Source organism: Emydura macquarii, unplaced genomic scaffold (genome assembly GCF_026122565.2).
Source record: "Emydura macquarii macquarii isolate MOO-44397 ecotype Brisbane River unplaced genomic scaffold, CSIRO-AGI_Emac_v2 contig_1876, whole genome shotgun sequence".
Lineage (NCBI taxonomy): Eukaryota > Metazoa > Chordata > Testudines > Chelidae > Emydura > Emydura macquarii.
Genome location: NW_027132013.1, coordinates 31899595 through 31925239, shown reverse-complemented (window position 1 = coordinate 31925239; position 25645 = coordinate 31899595). Strand labels below are relative to the sequence as shown.

The window sequence follows — 25645 nt, the reverse complement described above, 5'->3', positions numbered from 1 at the left end:
TTGCTTAAATGTAAAAATATTACCCATGTATAGGCTGGAAATATCTCAGAAAACCCCTACTTCCCCATATAGTGCACCTGCTCACAGGGCAAGGATGAAGGAAAATCTGTAGGTTTAATACTTGGGATTACAACATTGAGAGTTAGATAAATACTTGAATAAAAAACCCCACACCCAGTATTGTTTTCTGAATGTAGCCTATCCCCACTACCTTCAGGCTTCACTTATTAGCTCAAGTTTTCAGACAAATTGCAGGCGGGGTGGTGGGTCAAGAGAGGAGGTCCCTCGATTATTTCAACTCTAAGCTGTTTAGAGCTTTGTTGATAGTATTAACAACGAGAGTCCTGTAGCACTTCAAAGACTAACAAATTAAATTTCTGTAGGCATAAGCTTTCATGGGCTGCAACCCACTTTGTCAGATGCAAGAAATAGAAATCCCGTCAGAAGCAAGAAATAGAAATCAGATAGGGGGGTATATATATATACCCCTATCTGATTTCTATTTCTTGCATCTGACAAAGTGGGTTGCAGCCTACAAAAGCTTATGCCTACAGAAATTTAATTTGTTAGTATTTAAAGTGCTACAGAACTCTCGTTGTTTTTGCTGTATACAGACTAACACGGCTACCCCTCTGGAACTTTTCACCATAGATAGTATTGAATATCTTGAATTTAACCTGAAAATTATCTGACAGCTATTGTACAGTATGAAGATTGGTGTGATATATTCTTGCCATTCCACCTTGTTCAGAAGTTGTACGGTTGCTTTCTTCACTTGCTGAATCTTCCAAGCGGCTTTCACAGTTATTTCCAGATAGAGAGTGTTGCAGTAGCTCATCCAGGAGGCAATAAAATACTGATGGCCATTGTAGATTCTGAATATAGGAGGGAAGAATTAAGTCTTTTGGCCAGTGTCCTATTTTCAAAACCTTTGCCCCAGAGTCTATTACAAAAATGTTTAAAACTGAATGCCTGAACTCAGGCTCTTAAATACATATTTATGTACCCAAATAAAAGCGGCCTGATTTTCGGACTTGCTGAGCACCAACAAATCCCACTGAAGTCAATGGGGGATACATCTTTGAAAAACAGGCTACTTTTATTTTGGTTCCTAAATATGGATTTAGGAGCTTGACTTTAAGCACGCAGATTTGAAAATGTCAGCCTACATCCAAGAAGAGCTATTTTGATAACATCTTGGCAGACACCTTCAAATCATAAAATGATTATAGATGTTCCATATTCCTTAAAAAGATTCTCCCTGTTAATCAGCTTCACTTCCTTTATTATCCATATAGTTTTTAAGCCAAATAGTTGTCACCCAGGTCCCCATATCTGTAGACACTGAGCGTGTCAGGAAATAGCTCCATGTTGTGCAAACAAAAAGTATAAATATAGAGCTAAATGTTACCATAAATGCATAGGGTTAGAAGGGACCACAAGGGTCATCTAGTCTAACCCACTGCCAAGATGCAGGATTTATTGTGTCTAAACAAGAAAATCTATATGCAGCATTGATGATTGTAGACAACCCCACCTCAAGATCTACCCAGTAGCTTCTCATAAACTCTGAATAAGAAAGATGACAAGACTGGCTTTGTGTGACTTCACAGCTGAGATGCCTTGGGGAGGAAGAGGAGTCAACTCTCTACCATCCTCTTGGATCTCTCTGTATGAACAGAATGACTTTAAAACTGTGCTTTCAACCCTTGCCAGATCTAACAGTATTTGCAAGCACATCTGATCTTTATTCATTGCTCTGAGGGGATCATTGACTATTGAGGCTAATACCATTTCTATGCCATATCTAGGTCTGAAACCTGATTTGTTGACATCCTCAGAATTAGAGGATGCCAGATGCAGTTGGTGTTGGCCCGCACCGCGCTCTCAATGATTTTTCTTTTAGGAGATTTACTCTTGTTATTATTACAGGATTAGGCACCTGGCAAAAGCTGGCAAGAACATTAGTGTCAAGACATGTTTTCTTAAGCCCAGACCAGACACATCACAAAATATCATTCCATGTTTTTATATGCCTTTTATTTCAGTATCTCCCTGCTCACTTTCTCTGTTTTTCCGGTATATCCATGGGGACGTGGGTGAAAAAGGGAGGCTAGATCCTACCGTTTCCCTCCATTACTGTAACAGGTTGCTGAGAAGAGGTGAGACATGCTAACTCCTGCCTTTTTCCTTTATCCTCTTCTCTCATTCCCCCCAAACTCTGGAGAGGTTCCTGTGCCGCAAAGCGGCAACTGCTATAGTTATGCTCCCTGTCATTTGTCATTCCCAAAGGGCTAATGAGATGCTCTTTTTCAGGTCTCATACCAGAGCAGGACTTTCTCTTCTTTAGTGAACAGGGCCTCATGGGGGACCATAAACGCCATAAACATCCTTTTATTTTTTATGACATCCCCTTTGGGCAGCTACTAATTCTCACTTTTACCATGTAAAGTGAAAGTCAGGGATAGAACAGCATTTTAAAACATTTCATAAATGTCTGTCTGCATATATTAACTTTGGCCCTCTTTCTCCCTTGCCTTTCACTCTGCAAGGCATTTACATTAGTGCAGAATGAGTACGAGGTGGATGTAAAATACTACCTGCTCAGAATGGAAGTGCTTTACTCCCACTTTGCATAGGTGCAAAGGTACAATGCAGTAGGAAGTCAGATCTTAAAATTATAAAATCAACAAAATAACTTCTCTGTGCTCTGGACTGTAATTAAGTATCTAATCTTAAATATTACTTAATCAAAACAAGATTTTTAAAATTTGTAGCCATGTATTTACATAACAGACCCTAACTTTTAAAGATACTTCATGATTATTATGTTGCCTCACTAGAGTCACAGGTTAAGAGAGTTTGTAGAAGATTAAAAAAATAAATAAAAGAACCCTGAAAAGTGAGCAGTCTCAGGAGAGGCCCTCTCTCTGGCACTGTAGAAAGCATACCAAACCAATCTTTCAGGTTCTCCAGCATAGTGATGTGGTGGAATCTTGCACAGCAGCTTTGTCCCTGGCCAGGTTTTAGTTGCTAAAGTTATTCAGCCCTTCATTTTCATCAGCAATGCAACTTAAAATGATAGTAAAAAAAGTGTAAAAATGGACTTGTTGATTTAAGCAATTTAAAATTAAACCACAGAAAGTATGTTCAAATTAATTTAATGATGCTTAAAAGTATGGACATTAAAAATGCTGAAACTCTGTCTTTAAACTTGTATTATGCAAAATCACTATTGTATGAAAAGCCCCGACATGGCAAACTATTAAGTTGTAAACTGCATGGAGTTTCAGCTTTAAACTTGAATGTCCTATTTTTTGTGGTATTTTCATAGCTTTACCATTGTTTAACGCTGGTATTTTATTTAATTTTCTGCCTTCTTTCCCCTTCCTCATTCATTAAAAAAAAAAACCCAACAAAACCCCTAGTATGGCACTGAGAGTTAAAGTATTAAACAGTTAACTCACGTCAGTAGAATACTCATGATCTGGAAGGTAAATATTTAAGCCTATTTTTTAAATAATATTTAGGACAAGAGTGTGCCATTTAGGCACAGCTCAGCATTAAGTGAACTGCGGCGTCTCCCCACCTTAGGAAGACATCTCAGTAGGCCTCCCAGAACACACAGGGAGAGTGCACCCACTGCTGTCGTAGTCAGCCAGCTCCTTGCTCAAGGGTGTGAAGTATAGGTATATTACTGCTCTGTCTTCCCCCTTGCCTACTTCAGGATATTATGCACCTTGAGGAAAGGGGGGAGAGAGAGAGAGCGAGAAGTCTCTCCGAACAAAGTGCAATTCTGTGTGAGCAACCCAAGGACTAAAACACTGCTTTCATCCTCCCTAAATGCTGCATACTCTCATGTGTGTCAGGCAGAATCTGGCTGTTGGTTAGTAAACCTTTTTTACTTTTTAATTTTGGAATCACTCTCTTCTAGAAGCACAAATAATACATATTACCTGTAAACATTTTCTCCTCCCCCTTTTCCCCCACATAGAATATAAGACCGGCTGAAAAATGTGAGAACAAAGACAAAAAAATCACTCTTGCTTGGAGATTGTTAGTGAAGTTTAAGCTTGCTTCAAAATTTCATAAGCTCTTAAAAATGGAGTACAGTACAAATTCTGATTGGCCTTTTACTGTAGCCTTGCTAGAGGGCAGCCTATAATTATTGGAGAGCCTCAGCAGTAGTATGAATGTTTCAGTCTTGAAAATTGAGACTCCTTAATGTAAAATCATCTTATAATTTCTAATCACTTTGCAGTTCCCATTCCCAGAAGCCTAATAACTTCTAAATTCAAGTGCTTGCCTAATGCAAAACCCTCACTAAGTTTTTAAAATTATTCTACACTGCATAGTATTTCAAAATTGAATTATTTCCAATTTTCTTTAATAAACAATTCTGTTTAAAAGTATATTGCACGGATTTCTTGTAAAGCAGTTCAGGACGTGTAGATGAAACATAGTTTCCTTTACTATGAAAGGAAATAATTTGTAAAGTAACCAAAAAAACCCCAAAACCCACAAATTTGCCTCCTTCTTTCTGAGCATTCTAATTCACAGTTGTATCAATTAGGAAAGAAGTAGTTCATATAAATACCTATAAAATGTATGTGATTTAAAGAGAATCATATTGGTTTATTTTGGTGGTAATGAAAGACGTTTTGTATATATGACTAAAAAAATGCTATCTGGTTATATATTATGCACATCTATAAAATCTTTTTTAAACTGTGTTATCCAGTGCGTAAGTGATCTCATGTCCATGATACACTTGAGTGCCATGTGGCCTGAAAAACAACAGGAGTTAAAGAGGGCTGAGCAGGGAAAGGTGGCTACAAAATATACACAACATACACATTGAGAGTCTTGTCCTGCTCCCGTTGATCTTCATGGTACAGAATCAGGCTCTTTGTTTAATTGAAAAATATTTGACAAAAATAGAGGCTGCATAAGCTAAGTAGTCCTGTTTCTGTGAGGTCATGTATCAGTTTCTTGAACTATTTACTGTGTTATTCAATGAAAAAGAAAAATAGTGGCTATGACAGCAACCACAGAAACAGCTCCTGCCTCAGACACAAAACACTTTGATATGAAAAAGAATTTACTATACATAATTTTGAATATTTTGTCAGTGGTGTGTGTGTGTGTGGTTAGGAAAAAATGTTTATGCCCATATTTGATTCTTGTTTATTAACAGAATTGTTTTGTATTCAGCTGCTCTTACCTCTTTTCCTTGTATCTTTAACAAGTTTTTGGGTAAATAAAATAGTGGAATGCTTCTATTATGGGTAGGGTGACCAGATAGATAGCAAGTATGAAAAATAGGGACGGGATGGGAGGTAATAGGCACCTATTTAAGGAAAAGCCCTGAATATCGGAATTGTCCCTATAAAATCGAGACATCTGGTCGCCCTAATTTATGGGTAATGTTGTGATAGGTTCAGTAAACAGTTGGAATATATGAAATGTCATCACTCCTTTTTCTCCACTCCCATATTTTTTCTGGTTTCAGGAAGGTGAATGTTCTATTAAATAAGAATTGTGTACATTCCAGCTATTTTGTGTAACCTGTGCTATTGGCATTTTGTAGTATTAAATTGTTCCTATTTCCACATAAAAACAGTAGTTGTACGTGCTGAATTCTCTCCATGTATGTTAGGCAGCAATTTTAAATCCTATTCTGAATTCTGATTAATTAGTGTTAGAATATAAAAAACAACACAAACACACAAATTAATGTTGATGACATAAACCATCAGATGCCATAAATATCACAATTGAGGCTGATACTCAAAAAGTCTAATACTCATCTTGGATTCTGAAGTGTTTGTAAAATGCTTTTTTTTTTTTTCTTTAAATATGTTTTAGGCCGAGAACTTTAATATTCAGTTTTAGCACAGGACACTTTTGGTATGATGAGTTACAGCCCATTCCTGTCTCCTCCCCATTCTGTTTCATAGTGGTAATGTAGATTTTTAACTAGACTGATGAAAATTAGTGCATTATGATCCAAAACTTGGGTGAAATTTTGCCCTCAGCTACACCCATGAAATCCCATTAAACTAGAAGGGTTGCATTGGTGTCACTGACCACAGTTAGCTCTGGTAAAATCCACAATTCCTTTTAAAAATAATTTCTATTCCAAACAAAGGGATGACAAGCAAAGCCATATACTGTAGAGAAAGGTGTGGGAGAATCCTTAGTAATAGGTCTGTTTTTTCTTTATGATATCCCCTGGTTTCTCCAGGTCTACATAATTTAGCAGAGCCCATTTATTTTTGGGGGCGCATTAACCATGGCAGTGTATGCTGTGTTAGAAGCCTTTTGATAATGCCCTAATTGATGCTTAAGATAAATTCTTTTTGTATATGCTGAGTTGAAGATATGAAATAGGAGCCTGTTCGTTTATTAACATTTCTATTGCTTCTGATGGCTTTATTTATAAACATATTCTGCAAATGTAAAATGAAGAGTTTCTTCATTACTCTGCATATAAGCCCAAATAGTTAACACTGTCTGCGCACACTGTCTGATGCATATCTGCAAGACAGTATTCTGCCATTGGATATAACTTTCTGCATACTTCCAACTTGCTCACAAGCATTATGGGGTTTTGTCAATGATAAAGTACATACACACTTTTTAAAATGTGTGTTATACTTTTTAGCACTGTAAATGAATGCAAATACCAGAATTTATGAATGTTTAAAAGTTTTGCTTTATTTCTAAGTAGTTCTGATTAATAATTGCATGACAATATTAAGCATCTTGTTGTACAGTATTTAACTCCTTATTTCTCACAGTAAAGTTGGTGTACTTTCAGATTTTCTAAGATATTTAAACATTGCAAAGATGTTCAAGAAAGTCTATTTTGAATGAGTACTGTATAATATGTCTTGAAAACTGACTTTCTCATTACATTTATATAAAAAATACTGTTATGAAGTAATCTGTTTGAGAGTTGTGTGTATATATATATATATATATGTATATTTTAAATAGAACAGTGCTTTTTGATAACAGATATGTTCAAATATTAATGTTAAGTATATGTATATTATTTAGGAAAAAACAGATCAATAAATATGACTCCTAATTCTTTTTTGTGTTAATTTAGAACACAGGCTGGTGCTGCATTATTAACCTTTGCCTTTATTAAATTTATGATATTTGAACACTAATGATAAATATATTGTTGTAATTTGTTGCGGTGACATTAGTTGCATGTTCATCCATCATAAGATTGATGTTTACATTTCTCACACATGGCTCTTGATTAAAAAAATCAATGAATATTTTGGAAGTTTTTTTAACCCTGTGTAGCTGCAATTTTAATTGTTTTAAGATATGGATCTAAATTCTTATGGAATCAGTTTGTTGGATATAGTTAGCATACAGAGTGGTTGAAAAAATTTAATGCCAAAGTAAATGTCACCACTTCTTTCAAGCACTAGCCCTATTTGTTGATAGAAAGTTTATTGTTTTTAGTGTGCTCATTGAACTTGCTGGAATTTGTGTTTTGTTTTAGTCTTTATTTTCCTCAAGAAGAGGAGCGGGAAAAGAAAATATTAATGTGGTCAGCATACCTTTTAGTATTTATGTGAGTCCACCATCTTGATTTCAAGTCATGAATTTTTTTTTACACACACATGCATGCCTATTTACATGCATTACTTATTTATTCAATCGACCTTAAATTCCATTAAGTTCCAATGAGTAGGAGAAAGATTTTAGTCTTAGGCTTTATATTAATTTTATTTTTCTAGTTACATTACTTTTGTTTGTTTATTTTTTAACTGTTCAGTCTAAGGCTTGTAAAGGTTGATTTGCTCCTGAACTGCTTTGTTCCCAGACATTGCCATCTTCCCCAACTACCACCAAGTCCTCTCCATCTGATCCCATGACCACCTCCAGAGCCAATCAGGTACAGTATCATCCTATCATCTACACCATACTTTTCACGGGTGACAGCTTGCAAACTGGAGAAAAAAACATGGTGGGTTAAGGATTTATTCGTTCATTCACATATATACGCCCATAATCATAGATATCTAACGCTGTTGCATAAAGAACATGTTTCAGAACTTGGTAAATTAAATGGAAAAATCATTCTTCTTTAAATATACTTTTAATTTTTAAACCTCTGATAACAGTAAAATAGACTATACAATATTAATTTTATTATTTTTTTAATCTTACTATTTTAACAGGGTGTATTTTCAGGATGTATTTCTGTATCTGTGAGTGCAGTAATTGTCTATGTGTGTATGTTTATGTGTATGTATATATGCACACACATATGTAGTCTCTGGATCCCTTGTAAAATAGAATGGAACTATCCCTAAAACCATATTTAAATAGATGAATTTGATATTAGGAATGGCACGTATTTAATTTTGTTTTTTAATTGTGACTTGTATGTAATGTAGAGGCATCAGTATTTAAACAGATTATGTAGTAAAAGAAATTAATTTTGAATTAAAATGTAATGATGAAAAATAAAGTTAAGTTTGTTTTTAAAACATTTTTAATTACACATTCATTTGAGATTTGATTACTTCTCAGTTGGTTCTTATTTTAATATTAGCACTAAATATTTTTTATTATCACACTGTTTTATTTTTCTTTGATCTGGGTAATATGTGCAGCTCATTATTCACCTAATCATAGTATTGTATATATTGTTGCTTTATTCCTTTATGGAAAGTTCCAACTTACTTAATGACCTTCATACCATCCAGATACAAGCCTAGCAGTTATTCAGTGGCTGATTTTAAGGTATACCTGTAAACTGTTAAAGCTAAAAGTATTTTGTATGTATTTTAATAATGTTTACATCCAGTGTGTTAATTTTAACACAAACTTTGTTTATGTTAGCTTCTCTTGAGATCTCTTAAAAAATTTTATTCAAATCTCAAGAAGGGTTTTCGTGACAGCAAGCTATTTTTTTCCCAGAGATAATCACATGCCTATGAATTATTGGCACTAGGATAACTTGTGATAACTACATTAGAACTTGTCTTTGTAAATAACCAGGCTTAGCATACAACAGTGCATATGTGTATTAAAATAATATATAATATTTTTATCATTATAAGAGAATTTGTTGAAAGTGACATCTGGCACAAAAACATGATGAAATTTATTTTCAGAGAGAAATTTTATAGATGGAAGGAAGCTTTGGTCAGAGAACTATATATGGTACTATACAACAGATTGATTTGAAACTCTTGTATATAATGTTCTGCCACTACAGCAGTGATTATTTTACTTGTCATCAGTTAAAAGACAAAGATAAAAGGTTAGCAAAGGGCTAGTAAGACATCTTTATGAACACAGTATTCAGCATTTCTTCTTTCTTTATCTTAATGTTAGACTTACATGTACCTTACTTACAAGGTATTTAAAACATTGAGCAAACAACTAATTATTATGCTATTTTCTTTCTTTCTTTCTAAATAAGAGTCTACCTGATGATTGCTGTAAGGCCAAGCATTCATTGTTTCCAGGGCAAAAAAGGAGTGTTTTTATTTAACAGGAAACATGGTCCTGTGCATGTTGATTGAATAGCATCAGAGATGTACTTGATTTAGATCTGTTTCTTGAAGTATGAACTATTCAAGATTTAGTTTAGGGTATCAGTATGTGAAAAATAAATTTGTATTTACTTACTAAAAATGTTTTACTGACCTTCTAGCAAAATTGGTCTATGTGGAAGAATTTTATAATAAATCAAGTACTATGGTTGAATATTCAAACTGGAAGACAAATATCTATGCTTCTGTGTCCTGTCCACACTTTACGTTACATTGTTAAATGTATTTTATTCACAATCTGTTTTGATATTTAGTTCTTGTAAAAATAATCAGAATCTCTTTTGGACAGTATTAAAAAGGTGTAAATGAAAAAAGATATGAGAACTATAACTGATTCTTGGAGCTATATTTATCATTAATTTTTAACATTCTTATTAGTTTATAATTATTTTATCCTCCACAGTATTCTATCCATTTCAGCAGGAAGCATGTGGCACATGATAAGGCAATTAAGTCAAGGCTTTGCTGTTCATTCTGGTGATAAGTGACGTAGCTGGCAATTGTTTCTAGACTGTAGCAGTGATTAACATTCAGCACCAGTATATCGACAAGTATCTGCACTGCGGCTGTCACATGAAAATAGGTTCTAGCTTGGTAATCTCAAACCTGTCAGTAGTTATGTAAGTAACCAACACAGGAGGACTGGAGAACAAAACAAATGTTTGTTTTGATACACTGCTGTCATTGTGATAATTCCTAACTTCAAGAAACTGTACAGATATGTATATTCTCACAAAACATTATGTAAAGATAACATTAAGGAGCTATTTTAACTGGACAAAAGTCAGGAAATTCAGAGTCAGGGTTGAAACAGCATTCACAATACACACTGTTGTGCTTGTATTGCAGCGCTTATGAGATTTAAGATCACCCACTTTTTAAAGAGTTTTTTTAATAAGACGTTGTCATACACACATTATACTCAAGATAAACAGGGTGACTTAAGCACGACCTGAGCAAGGATTCATCTTGGTGAAAGACAAGCATGTGTTCTGCCTATATCAGGAGAGGGCTATTTTAAAACGGGGCAGAAGGCTCCTTAGGCAGGGGAGACTACCCAGGATATGAAGTGGATGAATTCATCATTCACCTGGATGCCGTGGCCCTGCTCACTGTGTGGGCACTGCCAGCTAGCTCTTGGTTCCTAGCAGAGCCTGAGTGGTGGGCAGTTTATACATATGCACTCTATCCCCATGCACAATTTCAGCCAGGAAAGGCTAAGGACCTGATTTTTGCCAGTAGATGCCAGTAGAACCCTGGCAACAAATCTAGTCTATTTTTTCCCCACTTTTGAATATTTTGGTTTTTCTCAATTTAAATTAGATTGTTACCACTTTTTTATGTGGTAAGCTGCCTAAGAGTTGTAATTCTTTTATGTAAACCCACTATTTATGAACTATTTCTTTTTATTTAGCTTGCAGTAATGGCTATATGTTAATCAGCAGTAAGGAGAGATTCTCTAAAATGGTTTTTGCACAGTGGAACGTAGCAAATCCTTCCGAACTGTTTCTGTGTGGTATTAGTTGAGTTGCCACGGATACAGCAGAGACCTAAAATATTTAAGAGATTTTTGTTCGAAGAAGCTATACACCTGCAATTGCCATTGTTAAAATATGTTGTTTAAATTTTCCTACCAGAGTGCCCATGAAATCTAATGAACTGCAAAATTTCAGTTGGAAAAATAAAAAGTCAAGGATGTTACAATTAGTGGTACTCAAAAAGCATTTGAAAACTGAGGCTTCTGAATGTCCGTCATATTAAAAGGCATCACCCAATTTTCCTATTTTTATTTATATTACTCTTTGGGTGAGAATTTACATTTTGCCCCATTGTGAATTTTGTTAGCCATGTTTATAATGGCAATGTTGACAGAAGCATAGAATATTAGGGTTGGAAGGGACCCGAGGAGATCATCTAGTCCAACCCTCTGCTTAAAGCAGGACCTTCAGATACTGAAGGACAGCAGTAGAATTGCACTGCTATAATAAATGTTCCTGAAATTGGAGAAATATAGCTTTACCTTTGTTTACCAGAAAAAAAAATTTTTTTTCTTCTCTTCAGTATCCTTCAGGTGGGAGATTTTTTTCCAAATGATGAATAATGCCATAAACATCACATTAAAACTGTTGATTTTTCTTTCCACCTGTAAGACCTGTAATAGTTGTGTTAACAATTATTAAATAGTAATAGAATAACAAAAGTATTTCTCAAACATGTTATGTGATATTTCGCTTTGATTATGAGATTATTTTTAATTTATGTCGACATGTTTTACAGATAACACATTTATTTTATTTTAAAAAAATAATAAATTATATAGGTTTAGTCTTTGTATATGTAGTCTTCTCTGTAGAGGGACTACCCAAGGAATAGCACAGGGAAGTACTTATGCATCAGAAATGTATAATTCCTTCCCTAGTCCCTCCTTGCTCCACATGGACAGCTATCTGCTGCTGTCACATACCAATGGCCAAAGTAACTCACACTGAGCAGAGGAGCAAGCCACGGGTCCCTTCCAATTCTACTGCTGTCCTTCAGTATCTGAAGGTCCTGCTTTAAGCAGAGGGTTGGACTAGATGATCTCCTCGGGTCCCCTCCACTTCTCATCCCTCCTGCTCTGGAGAAGTAACGGGCACACAACACATGCTTACCCCTAGAAACTCAGACTCAAGGTTCATGAATGCCATGCATGTTTAAGCTGGGATGGTTTTACCCATCCCCATGGCCTAGCATGGGTGCAAAGACTGGATCATGATTTGGCCCTTATTTTTAAAAACTAGTTTTATCAATCTAACAAATAGCCTTCCTGCCCTTTGTAACCAGTTATGTTTTATTGTTTAATGTTTGCATTGATTTTGTTACTGGTCATTTATACTTATATCATCAGATCATCTATTTTACCTCTGTTTTGTTAAAATTAAAATAGATTTATATGGGTTGCATAGATGATATGTAGTCATTGGGGTACCAGTTGGTGCAAGGGTCTGCCCATTCATTTCTCAGGGCTGAAGACTCTTTGGTGCCATTGACTTAGTCTTCATGAGTGTTTGTAGGGTGCCTAGCATAATAGAGCTTTGACCCTGTGTGGGGCGTCTGGTCTCTGTAATGAATATCTTAAATAATAATAAATCTCAATCCTTATCGTCAACCCTAACCTAATCTACTGAGAGATGTGACCTAAAAATGCCTTACAGATAAGTTTATTGGGAGTTTGTGGCATTAAACAAAAACTGTGGTGCTTAATCATGTGGTATTGGATGAAAGAAGCTGAATACTGACCTTAAGCAAGTGGGTAATAGCTTGGATGCACAGTTGTGGGCAAAGGAGATTGTAATCATCATCCTTTAGCAATGCTGCAAGAGACACTGGTAAGAACTAGTGTGGCATAGGGAATGGCAGATGACCTCGAGGAGTCAGTTATAGCACCCACAAAATCAAGCTGTCACATGTGAGTTGAAATAAGCTTGTATCCAGAAGTAGCTTTGTTTATGGCATATGTTACCACAAACTACTTCCTTATAGTTGAGAAATGAAAATAAAAGTATATATGTAAAAGTAAACAGAATGTTTTCAGAATGCATTGAGAGCCTAATACATAGGTGTGCGCAGCACATGTCATTAGGGTGTGCACCATCTTTATCAAGGGTGTCAATTCCATTCCACCAGTGGGCCACAATTGAATTACCCGCCATATGTTTGAGACCCCTGCATTAGGGTGTGCCTGGGCACACCCCGTGCGCACACCTATGGCCTAATAGTTACCCTTACATTACAAATACACCATTTGCAAACTGGAAATCCCATCACTTCCCAGGCTAATTTTGTGCTTCTGATTTTGTGACAATGGGGCTGATTTTCTTGTGTGACAGAGCAGGAGTGTGTAGGGTACCAGTTCCAGCTCCCTGAGTTTTTGAGCCAGCCCAATGCTGATGCATAACGCTTTGTAGGCAGCTCTAAGATCCATTACTGCAGTAAGGTATTTGAATGGACCTTACGTCAGTGGAGGAGCACCACAGTGGAGCATTTCTCTGCCATGCCCTACCCACTCCAGTATGCCCTGATATGACCCCTTTAGGCTACCTGAATTATGCAATACATGGAAAGGAACTCAGTTTTCCTAATTTCCAAAGTAAGATATGTTCTCAAATTTTCTTACCTTGTATATGACCATGAAGATAAATTAACTGATCAGTTTGTAGATGAGACTATGTTCGATTTTATAGATGACCCTGTGTAATCAATATGTCTGCAACACTGTTACAACCTTCTGGAATTTTGCGTTACTTGCCACTATCATTTGAGTGATAAGTAGAACAGACAAAGAGACTGCCTCATTAGTGAGTCAGAGGTTTGTAGTGCTTACAGCACAGGACTGGATTCTAATTCTGACTCATCCGTTATCTACTTGTTTTGCATGGTGCAAGGCACTTAGTCTCTGTTTCTCAGTTTCTTAATTTGTAAACTGGAGATAATAGTACCTGTTTACACAGCCCATAGGAGATTAGGCGGTCAGGATTAATTATCTCATAGTTAATTTCTATAAACTATAAGTGTTGGGTATAGTTATTGTTACAAAAGTTTTGGTATCACAGATGTGCCTTAGCCTGTCTTCCAAACAACGGAGTGTCATTGTACCTAATTGTAGAGTGATTTGCAGAAGCATAATCCTGCTCTTCCTAACTGAAAGATATAAAATTTACTCTGAAGTACTCCCTTCACTTACCAGTGAGTGAAGCTGTCTCCAACCCCTGAATATCTGTCCTCTCTAGGGGAGGGAGGGTGAAACGGGGATAAATCTTTATCATTATGATAGTGGTAGTGAGGGAGTGAGTTCTATTTCCAACTCTGACACACTTTATGTCTGACTATGGGTAAGTCATTTGACCTCCCTGTTCCTCAGCTCCCCATCTCTAAAAGAGAAGTTAATAGTCTGCCTCTAAAATATTTTGATCCTCTGATAGAAGGTTTAATAGAAGTGCAAAGCTATTATTATTGTACTTTATTTGATCAAAACATGTGCCCATATATCATCCTTGTGGGAAGTACAGAGAGTAATTAGACTTATATTGACCCCTTTTCACCATATCAATCTGGTAGTGAACAAGTCCAGAACAGCTGTGGGAAAGTGTGTTTAGTCCCAGAAGACATTAATAAACTCAAAGAAACTGTGGTCATAGTCTCAACAATGATACACTCTCTGAGAGAGACTACTGTTATGGGTATCTAATCTATTGTATTTCTAATGCGCCTATCACCAGAGGATCTAGTACTGCAGGTTAAATAATGAAAAAAAGATAAAATCTATTTGTGGATGGATTACTGTAATTAATTTTGTTGTTATTCAGACCATTTGTTACTCACTCAGACAAGTATTTCTGAAAATATTTGTGAACCCTGAGAGTTTAACAAATTCATACCAGAAATTTGTAATATGATAGTCATCAATCATTGTTTTCCAGTTGAAAAGTTTGTCATTGAATCAGGGAGCAGAAACAATATCATATGACTAATCACGCACCATTAATTGTGAATAAAGAATAATGCAGAATTGTAGTGAACGGTTTATGGAGCACTCAGAGGCTAAAAAGGATTTGCCCAAATCAGAAATCGGGGATAGTTCAGAATTGATTCATAACCCCTTTATTCCTCCTTCCAATCTCCAAAAAAAGCCTAAATGTATCAAAAATTTGGTTTGAAAAATCTTTTTTCACCATTTCTGTTATCTAGGCACCTCATGATATCCTGTCTGAAGGATGCATCTATCTGTCTGTTGGGCTATCTATCTGTGTTCTTATATCATAACCATTATTGTGAATCTGAGCACATACATATATATTAGTGAGCACAAAAAGATACACTCTGTTCCAAAGGGCCTGGGGTTCATGGCTGTTTTGATTATTTCTGGGAAAGCATCCTATACTTGTGGCAGGCCAATTGTTCAAAGTGTTTTGTCTCCTACACAGGAATTTAACACATACAACCTTGCAGAATGGGGTGTCCCTTGCTTAACATGGGCCAGTCTGAAGGAAGGCTTTGAAGATGTAGATCAGAAACTTGAATTTGAACAGTTATTCTCCCTTCTTTTCCTGACCCAAATTCCAAAACTGTCTTTCGTCTATTCACAGGACACTAACGTTAGGATTATTAGACTGATCCTTTCTCTTCCCTTGTCTGTTAAAACATTGCTTTCCTAGTGGAGAGTTGCACATTAAAGCAGTGGTCCCCCAACTGTGGGGGACATGGAGGAATGTCTGGGAGGTGTGGCGGGGTTTGGCCCAGGCCCCACGAGGAGGCAAGGAGCGAGCACCACGCAGTCCCACTCTGCCTCTAGCTCTGTTCCACTCCTGGCTCCTCTCCCCCAGCCCCTAACTGCAGCTGTGGCCCCGGCCCTGCTCCTGGCCATGGCTTGGCCACGGCTCAGCCCGCACTCTCAGCTCCCAGCCCATAGGGGGCAGGGCACAGATGCATTCTATTACTGGTAAGGGAGGCTGTGAGAGGAAAAGATTGGGGATCACTGCATTAAAGGGATTTTAAAGCCATAATCCTACCTCCACTTATGCCAGATAGGAGCAGTTTATACATAACATATAGTGTTCCATAAATAAGTGAGGGCCTCTATCCCAGTTTTCAGTCAGAAAATGAAATAATTGGTGAGGGTTTATTTAACCTTTCAACATAATAGCTAGATATAACATTCCAAATAAAAGCTTTTTCTCTTCAGTGTCTGTTGTTCTCCTGTATTTATTGTAGCATATGAAAATTTTATTTCATTTGGTTTTTGCATAAATGCCATGGTTCCTTTAATTAGAATCTGGATTTTCTTCAAAGAAGAATTCATACGTAGGTCTTACCATCAATGCTATCCAGTGATGGTCCACTTTCTTTGAGTAGCTTCCCTCATTAGCAGCCCAATTACGCACGCCATTCCCACCAGGAATCTAAACCTAGTCTTTCACTCCTTCCAGTCCCCTGTTAGGCCATTGAGCTCCCTCTCCCCATCTCTCCCCCTGTCTTTCCTCTCTTAAAATTCTGATTTTGTAGTCAGTCCCTGAGAATGGATTTGGTAAGCAGAAAGCTCTGCCTTTTTTATCCCCAACCCTTCAAAAGCCCTCTCTATACTACAAGTTTTAACTGAGTTCATAACTCTTTAGTTCTGTGGTTGCCTTTAAACACGATTTGTGTCCCCACACAATATGGTTAATACCAATACTTAATTAGTAACTGGCAGCTAATGGGTTTGCTCTTGCCAGCAGCCTAAGTTGGCAGATACTTGTTACCTTGTAACTGGTTTGTAACACGGTTCATTTGCTTTGTTGATGGCACCTCTTAGCTCTGTTGGGGCAGATGATTTAGACAGTCGTCTTTCTTCCCAGCTCTCCCTGCAGTAGGACATCTAGATTGCTCCATATGCTATTAGTAGCAGTCTTTGCCTGTATCCTTTACTAAGACGCTGTTGGATGATTAACCAGATTTTTCCAGAATGCATTGAGATAGCCATGGGTAAGTATCATGATAAACTCAGATGCAGAAACCTGTTTGACACATTGGTTATACCAGTGTTGTAACCTGGGGAGATGAGAATGCCTAAACTAGTTACAAAAACATAGATTTATTTGTAGCTTGCACAAGCCCTTAGTGTTCCACAGTAATAAGGTAGTTTTATGGATCGTTAATTCTTTTCTCTGTAACGTGATCTCTCAGTTTCAATTTAATAAGAAGGCGGAGTTCTGTGTCTGAAGACCATGCTGATTGTGCACTCTGTACATAAAGTAATCATTAACACCTCTGATATGTTATCTGGAAAGAGCTAATGAAATTCATTTTTCTGGACTACTATTCATTCTGTGGTTGGAGTCCTGGGTAGGTGCCAAATCTTTATGGTTACTTTGGTTTACTGGGTTTAAATTAGTGTTTGGAAGGTCTGTTTAAGTAATGGGCCTTGGTGTCAGAGCCTTCTTTTCTTTGTCTGTGGCCAGTTCCTGAACAGAGTTAAAGCTATGAATTGCATTTGCTTTCCATCTAATTCTCTGTTTAATTCAAGTGTTTTGTATTAATATATAAATCCCTGTTGGTTTAGAACTTCCTCACCTCCCTATAATTTTGCAGTGCCTGAAATCAAGTGATGTGCCTTCGCTGTGACCATGCTTGTATACTCTTATGGATTGGAAACAGCATATTTCAGATGCCTCAGAAATTGGTGCACATAAAATCATTTAAAATAAATATATCCCAGCAATAGCTATTTGGTGTAATGATTTTTTTACCTTCTAAATTATGTTACTCCCTTTCTGATGTGCCAGTCAAATGACTCTGATGTTGCTTATGCTGTTGATACGTAGGTAGGTAGTGCTTAGTGTTTGTGTTGCTTGTTGACTTTTTTTCACTTTAAACTTTAAAGATCTCTGCCTCTAATTGCTCTCTACTTGAGTATTATGCAGACTTCACCTAAGGAATTTCTGAAATACAGGGCATGACCTAGAGTCTCAGTGCTAAATCTTTAGACACTATTTGCTTATTACTTACCTGACATAGTGAATGACCCAACAATTTCAGACTGGTATATCAGACATATAGAGATAACATTTCGAGTTAAAATTGTATTTTCAATATGATGGTAATTGATAATTGAAAACAACTGGCAAGTTCCGTTAAACTTCCTACTTCTCTTTAATTCACAATCTGGTAGAAAGGATACCATTTCTTACTGATTGAACAATTTTGCAACCTCTTTTCTAAAAGTTGCCTCCTTGAAAAGGAGTGATTTTAACTGATTTAATTTAATTAACTTCAATCTGGTTTGTTAGATTTTTTGTTAAAAATTGAGAATGAGAATACTAGAATGATGAAATACAAAATGAATGGTAAAAATTATAAAGTTTGTGAAGTTATGAGGAAACAAATACAACATAGAAGGGCATGAATTATTATTTTGTGCTGGAAATTGGGCTAGGAAGCAGCATGTACAATCTTTTTAAGTGGTTTCATTGTTTTCCCCAGTAGATCAGTGTATCATCTTCATCACTCTTATCTAGCTACAAATGCTGCTTGATTCACTCCCAAAATCTTGTTAAAGACAATGAATAAAGCAAAATTTTGGAAATATCCTATATTAGATGGTTATAGTAATAGGTGTTTAATAGTGTTTGCTTTAATGAGGTTACACTCACAGAAAAAGGGTCTGATTCTGCTCACTTATATTAGTTTTAGACCAGTGGAATTTCTGAGTTATGGGAGAGATATGGCTACTACACTCACTAATGCAGATGTGACCTGATCAGGCTTCAAGTGTAACCAACATGGGGTTAATTACTCTAAGTTCTAAATTCTTTGGCACTGGGCAGGTGAAGATAAAATTATGTTTATACTTCATGGATTTTGCATTAGTATCACATGGATACATTCGTCTTCAAGTCACTGAGGAATTAATATCCTGGCACTGTAATTGCTGTGGTAGACCTCGCACAACTTGTTACATAATTTAAGGATACCCTCAGACATGATAGGTTTCTTTTCCACTTAATTCCAGCTTTTGACGGCTGTCCCACTCCTTGTACTAGAGAACAAGCTATATTCAAATGTAGAAAGGAATTAAAATTACCTAAAAGTTGGAAAAAGCACACACTGCACTTTTCCAAAGTACAATAAAATCTTCTAATATCCTGTGCAAATGATGTGTAATCTTTTCAGGCCCTTATTTCATTTACTTTGTTCCAGCTATTTCATGGATAATTATTTTTCAGTGCAAAGTGAGTGACAAAACGTAAGGTGCCAAATATTTCTTTGTTCATATCCCTTCCAACTGCCTTCACTTCAGTTGCCTGGCATGTAAGCCAGAGGAAATTTCACACAAGGAGACTCTCCTGTCTAAGCAGGATTCACCATTGATCTCTAGATCCTGATCTCAGGTTTGGCCATGTTCCACTCAACACAGTCCCAATGTGGGGATGAGAAAGGTGGCTTTAAAGCCAGCTTAGCTCTCCCCATATTCGAGGGCATCAAAGAATCAGTCCTGCCCCCCAGTGTAGAGAAGATGAGCCTCAAGTCCAGTATAAACAGTTTGCAGGTGTACATGACCTAAACTGCACATGGTCCATAGCCATGTTTCCTGGTCATGCACCCCAACATGGCCCCTATACTAAGGGCTAGAGGGGAGGGGAAGATGGTGTGCAATATAGAGCCATTATACTAGCTCTACACGGCTTGGAGAAACCAAAAATGTCAAGGGTATTCTCTAAGGGCCAAATGCAGAAGATTTTATAGTCTCTTTATGGTGCTGCTGTGTTGAACATGTGAATGTCAGCCCCTAAGTTTTAAGTTGTACAAAATTTAATTAAACAACTCCTATTGACTTTAGTTAGAATTCTGTGTTCTAACTCCATGCAACTCTGAAAATTTAGGATGTGACCGAATCCAACTCAAGGATGTTTAGTGTGGGCCAGATCAGGTCCCATCCTGTGTACCAGCACAAGGGAGTAGAGGTGCTTAAGACATCCATCCCCTTATTCCATATGTGCTTCTGCAATGTACCACAGCTTCCTGTGCGCAAAGAGAAGCAGGCTCAGAGGAGCTCCTTCATCCTTTACTTCCACAGGTGGACGGGTTGGGGAGTGGGCAGTGCCAGCAATGTGTCCAGCAGCATATGCTGCAATCCATCACAGTTTTACTCCTTCTCTGGAGTAGCAAGGAGACCAAGAGAAAATTGTGACTCGGGGAATCACTATCTCCCTCCCAAGCTGCTTCCCTGGACAGTGAACCAACGCACTGCATCTTACTGCAGGCTAGACCCCAAATAGATCATCTGCCCTGCGTTTGCTGTTAGAATTTGTCAAGTGGGATGGATGGTTAGAAAGAAAGAAAAAGAAAAAAAAAAAGATAAAACCAACCCATAAGATGGGTGTCTGCCTGCTCTGCAGAGAAGGAGAAAGGTGTTGATTCTCTGCACTGCAGGGAGCAACAGGATGATTTTCTGCCTAAACTAGTGATGAACTCTTTTCCTATCGCACAGTATCGTGGCCTCTGAGCCAGCCAATCAGCACCTGTTAATATCTATTACGCTGCAGTCCAACAAATGTGAACTCACATCTTATTCAGAAGCTATGAGCATTAGTTTCTCTATTCTTGTGCATGTGGTTAGTTTCACTGTTATTTTTTTTTTACTGTAAATTAGATTTCCTGTAGGTAATAAAGAGTCAAGGCCCGGAGCATCTCCAAGGAATTACTGACCAGTGGGACTATTGTAATCTTAGCCACTTAGAAATGACCTCAGAAATGCCCAGGGGCCAAGTCTGGTATTGTTGTTATTATCTGATTGGGTATATATTCTGTCATAAATGGAAAGTTTTATGCTTTTCCTGTTGTGCCAAGATTCCCTCAGAATACCTTCCAGATAATTGTTCACAGTAATGCTCCAGTTGTACTGGGTATTTCTGGAGAATAGTAACAACATGCTATTTTATGGTCAGAAAGGTGACTGTGAAACTGACATCTTAATGTTTTGAATTAATTTTTCTATTAATTATTTCATGTAAAATTTGCCATAATTATAAATTAAAAGAAGCAGTTTCTCAACATACTTTTGTTACCTACTTAGATTGTAAATTTTTCAGGACAGGGGCTTTAATTCTATGTTTTTACAGTGCGCAGCACAGTGGGGTTAAAGCCTTTGGGTGCTACTGCAGAACTAATAATAATATAAATCAATTTGCCATTTCTCTCTCCTACGTCATCACTGTACTGTGTTGAGAGGAAAATAAAATCTTGCTTTTAAAAAAAAGCACTTACAATGGGGAAAACACATAACATGCTGTTTCAGATACATATGATACACAGATGCTTCTGTTTCAGGGTTACAGTTCTAATCAAAACCTCAAATCTTTTCTTTTGAAAAGGTGACAAAAATTAAATGTAATTATGTAACTAACCTTGTCACAACACAGTCCAAACTCTCTCCTGTTCTTAGGTCTGGGTTTAGTAACACAGAAATTAACTGTAAGAAAACAAAGTGCAGTTTTGGACTTTTTCCCCACTTTTAGCTGCTTCTAGTATTCTTTCTTCCAGGCTTCTCAGCCTAACACTCTTTCTAGAGGGCCACTCCCACCTCTCTTATATTCGGTCAGGCTGTTGAGCCCTTTGTGAGTCACCAGACCACGCTTAACATTCCCAAGCAGGATCAACACATGCTAACATGATGAATTGTTTGTTATTGGCTTTCAGGGTGGTAGCAATGCCTGTAGTTAAGGTTGCCTAACACTTGTCAGTATGCAACGTCATTTTCAGTTGCTTATACTTTATCAAACTTTAAACATTTGGGATGAAATTTTTCAGTCTGTGTTTCTGCCTCGGGCAGCCATTTTGAAAAAGGGCAATTCTTCACGAGTTTCTCTGAAGATTTCATTCCTTGGTCACTGATGACACAAACTTTTAGTTGTGAAGAATAACACAGTCACCCTAGTTCCTATTTTAAGAAATGTTCTTAAAATGGTGAAGAAATTATTCATTTTCTCTATTTGTAGGTGGTCTGTGTGATATTTCACATAATGTTAGTTTTTATGCCTTTTGAATTTTTATGTAGTTTTTGTTTGGTTTCATATGATAATTTTCAATAGGAAGTGGTCTCTGAAATTCATCTGTGTCAGTCTCACCATTTTTTTTTTCAATTTGTATATTTATTTTTTTTAGAAATTGTATATCTACACAAAAATATGTACAGGGATGAATTTTAAGTAATTGAATTCCAGAGACCACTTTCTATTAAAAATTATTACAGGAAACCAAACAAAAATTACATAAAAACTAACACTGTGAAATCTCACCCTAACAGACCACCTATGAATAAAGAAAAATAATAATGTCTTCACCATTTTAAAACAGTTCTTAAAATTATAATGTATGCCCCCTTTTAAGAACATTCCTTCACTGTAAAGTCATGGTACCTCCTAATATTGTATGCTGTTGATGTCTGGCACGAAGTTTTAGTTACGTTTCCTTTGTGGATCATTTTATTGTTGCTCTCTATATAAACTATCAGTGTTTTAGAACTGCCATTAATTTTTACTGTGGTGTAAATGACACTTGATTAACTTCAGGAATGTCGGGAAATGGAAAACAAACTGTGCTTGTGAGAAAATTTAAAGAGAAGAAAATGCAGTTGCATAATAGTATTTGTTTATGATCTCTACTCTGTAAATTGTAGTCATACTCACTTATATGACTTTTTAAAAAACTAATGGTCAAGGTAAATAAATGGCCAATCTTGTTGCTAGGAATCTTATTGGTGTCTTTCATTAATTCATTTTTTAAAAAAGCTAGAAGCCTCCACCCACTCTTGAGGAAGTTTCATATATCAACAACAGGTGACAGAGTGCTGCAGTGATTCGGTTAGTAGGATAATGCAGCAATGCTCTTGTATTGCTTCTCACAGCATTGTATAACACAAATTGTAGGACTATGTCTTGTGAATGTTGGGCAGGCTATATATGTAAAAATAATGAACTTATCTTTGGAAGGTGGTCTTCCAGTAATTGCCTACTATAAACCTGAAGCAGAATGGGTTGTAATCAAGTGTGGTTCTTCTCTGAAAAGTGACACTCAAAATGGCATGATGAGTTTTCATGTTTCTCACTGATTCCATGTTGAATTTGCTCAATTTACAATTAAAAAGGTATTGGTTTGTTTTCTAAGTAGCAACCTATAAACTGAACCCAGCTATGAGAATCATGTTGGTCTCATTCTTTTTCACATATCTTCATCAGTAATAAAAATGCTGCACGTCAAATTATGCACGCATCCCAATTTGGAATATATTATTGGGATGGGGACTGCAGGGGAAAAGTATATTTTAAGTTTATAATTCATCAACATTTTTGAGAACTTCCACTTTGGCAATATCCACTGCACTGTAAATGCTTAGTTAACATCTCTAATGTATTATGTTATGATATTTTCATGCTCCTACAACTTTTCTTATGGTTATTTATTGTTCACTTATCCAGTGCGTAAATGTAATAAGAGTAATTCAAGCCATTTTATTTTCTTAATTGTAATTGTAATCATTTGTGATATTAAATTAACATATGCCCTCTACCAGTGAGATGCTGAAATGCAGTCTCCTATTTAAAGTCCTTTTAAAGTGTTATTGCTTTATGGAATAGATTAATGGTGAAATTAAACTGTGATTAATGTCACGGGAAACACTCTAGTGAAGCAGAACAGAATTCCTTACAGATCTTCTACAGACCAGTGCTTATTTGCAATTAAATGATGCAGAAAAAGAAACCATGTCAGAAGATAAGCAGGTCATTGCGGAATTATTGATCACGTTACGTGCAAGAATATCTAGTTGAATGAGCATCGCAAAAATGTATATATCTGCTCCAGAAGCAAAGTTCCAGCTTCTTATGTTGGGAAGAGAAATAAATGGTAGATAATTAGTTTTTGATTAAATAAGTTTCTCAGTTTATATATAATTATCTTTCATCTGTATTTGAACTGCTTAATGTCATTCTGCTTTAAATGAATCCCTACTTTTATTGTTTCACTGTAATTAGAGAATTCATGGCAGACATTTTAAATATATTCTCAATAGCAATTTAACAAATAACGTTAGATTTAGAATTTCTGGACAACACAAAATTATGTATATGACGTTAATAGCTGTCTTTACTACATACATAAAAGTATTTAGTTTTAATTTTTGATGATAAAATAACCTACTCATATTTCTCTAACATTGATATGGGCAAGTATGAATGCAAGACAGTGACATACAAATTACAGATCAGATGGCAAATCTATATCAGATTTAGAATTTTGAATTTAAATTAGTTAGAAATCATAAATAATTTGAAGATAATACAGTATATAATACATACATATGTGATACCTAGATGCATTAAATTTATATGTTCTCTATATTAGATATGTTTTTAGTCACAAATTACTAATGCTACTACGGTAGATATAATGTAAATATAACTATACTCCATGGTTTATACTATACAACATTTTTCGTTCAAACTCAAATGTAGTACTGTAAGTATAGTACACAATCTGTATCATTTGTCAGTTAAAATATTCTCACTCTATTATTGATTGTTCCAAAACATTCACACCATCTTTCCTTTTGACCACTCTGACTTTTTAGTAGTAAGAAAAATAGAGGAGTAGTAATGAAATATAAGAAATGAATGAGTCTGTGAGTCCTTGGTGGTGATAAACCATATCAATAAAGTGTGAGTAGTTTACTACCAATTTCTGAATATGGAATTTTCTTGTGGAATGTTTTGTCATTTTTATAATTTTTGAAAAATTTTATTTGAAATGTGGTCTAGTTTGCTTTCTAAACCATGAAAAATACCCACTGCTGTCACTATTTCATGTCAATAGAATATAATTGAATGATGTGACACCAATACTAATGACTTTATATTGTGTCTACATTTGAGAATTTTCATAAATTATAAATAATTTATAATACACAGTTTGAGCTCTGTCGTGCAAACAGGCAGTGTTTTACTGTAAAAGTTTGCAATTCAGAGTTAACTCCACCCTGTTTTTAATTGGTGAAATTAAGCCCATCTTTAAACTGAAACCGCCACCTGCTCTTAGATATAATTAGTCTTTATTACTTCTAATTAATTTTTTCAATTAAAAAGAAAAAAAAGTGAACACTATAGGAATCTGCAGTCAATGAGCATTTGTAAAGAGAAAAATATTTTAAAACCACAACTTACAGGTGTTGGTTTCCTCACTTTTTTATCAGGGCTTGGAGACCGGTATTTTTTATTTTGTGTTTAAACCTATTATGTTTTCAAAATGATGTTATCAGAGCTGTGGTTCCTTGAGGACTAAGCACTAGCAAGAACAAATACATCAGAAAACAAGAAAATCGAAAACCATCACAGCAGAAAAAAAATAGCGGTGGGTAGTAGAAGTAGAGGTCAGGGCAACAGATGAGGGTATATACATGTCTTTAAAATGAAAAAGAAAAGGAAAACCTAGAGAAGCCATGATTTCCAAAAAATGTAAATTCACCTTCTGAATCTGAGGAC

The 25645-nt window shown here is 36.1% G+C and overlaps 1 protein-coding gene across 3 annotated transcripts in view; it reads left to right on the top strand.

Moving 5' to 3' along the window:
* NOVA1 (NOVA alternative splicing regulator 1) overlaps positions 1 to 25645 on the top strand; it is a 222919-nt gene that overhangs the window by 178964 nt on the left and 18310 nt on the right. For 2 of the 3 annotated variants that reach the window (XM_067558077.1, XM_067558079.1), the window contains exon 4: positions 7853 to 7924. The exons of the other annotated variant lie outside the window; for it this stretch is intronic. In XM_067558077.1, the coding sequence (XP_067414178.1) occupies positions 7853 to 7924 (72 nt within the window). The remainder of the gene's footprint in view (positions 1 to 7852; positions 7925 to 25645) is intronic. 3 annotated transcript variants of the gene reach the window in all.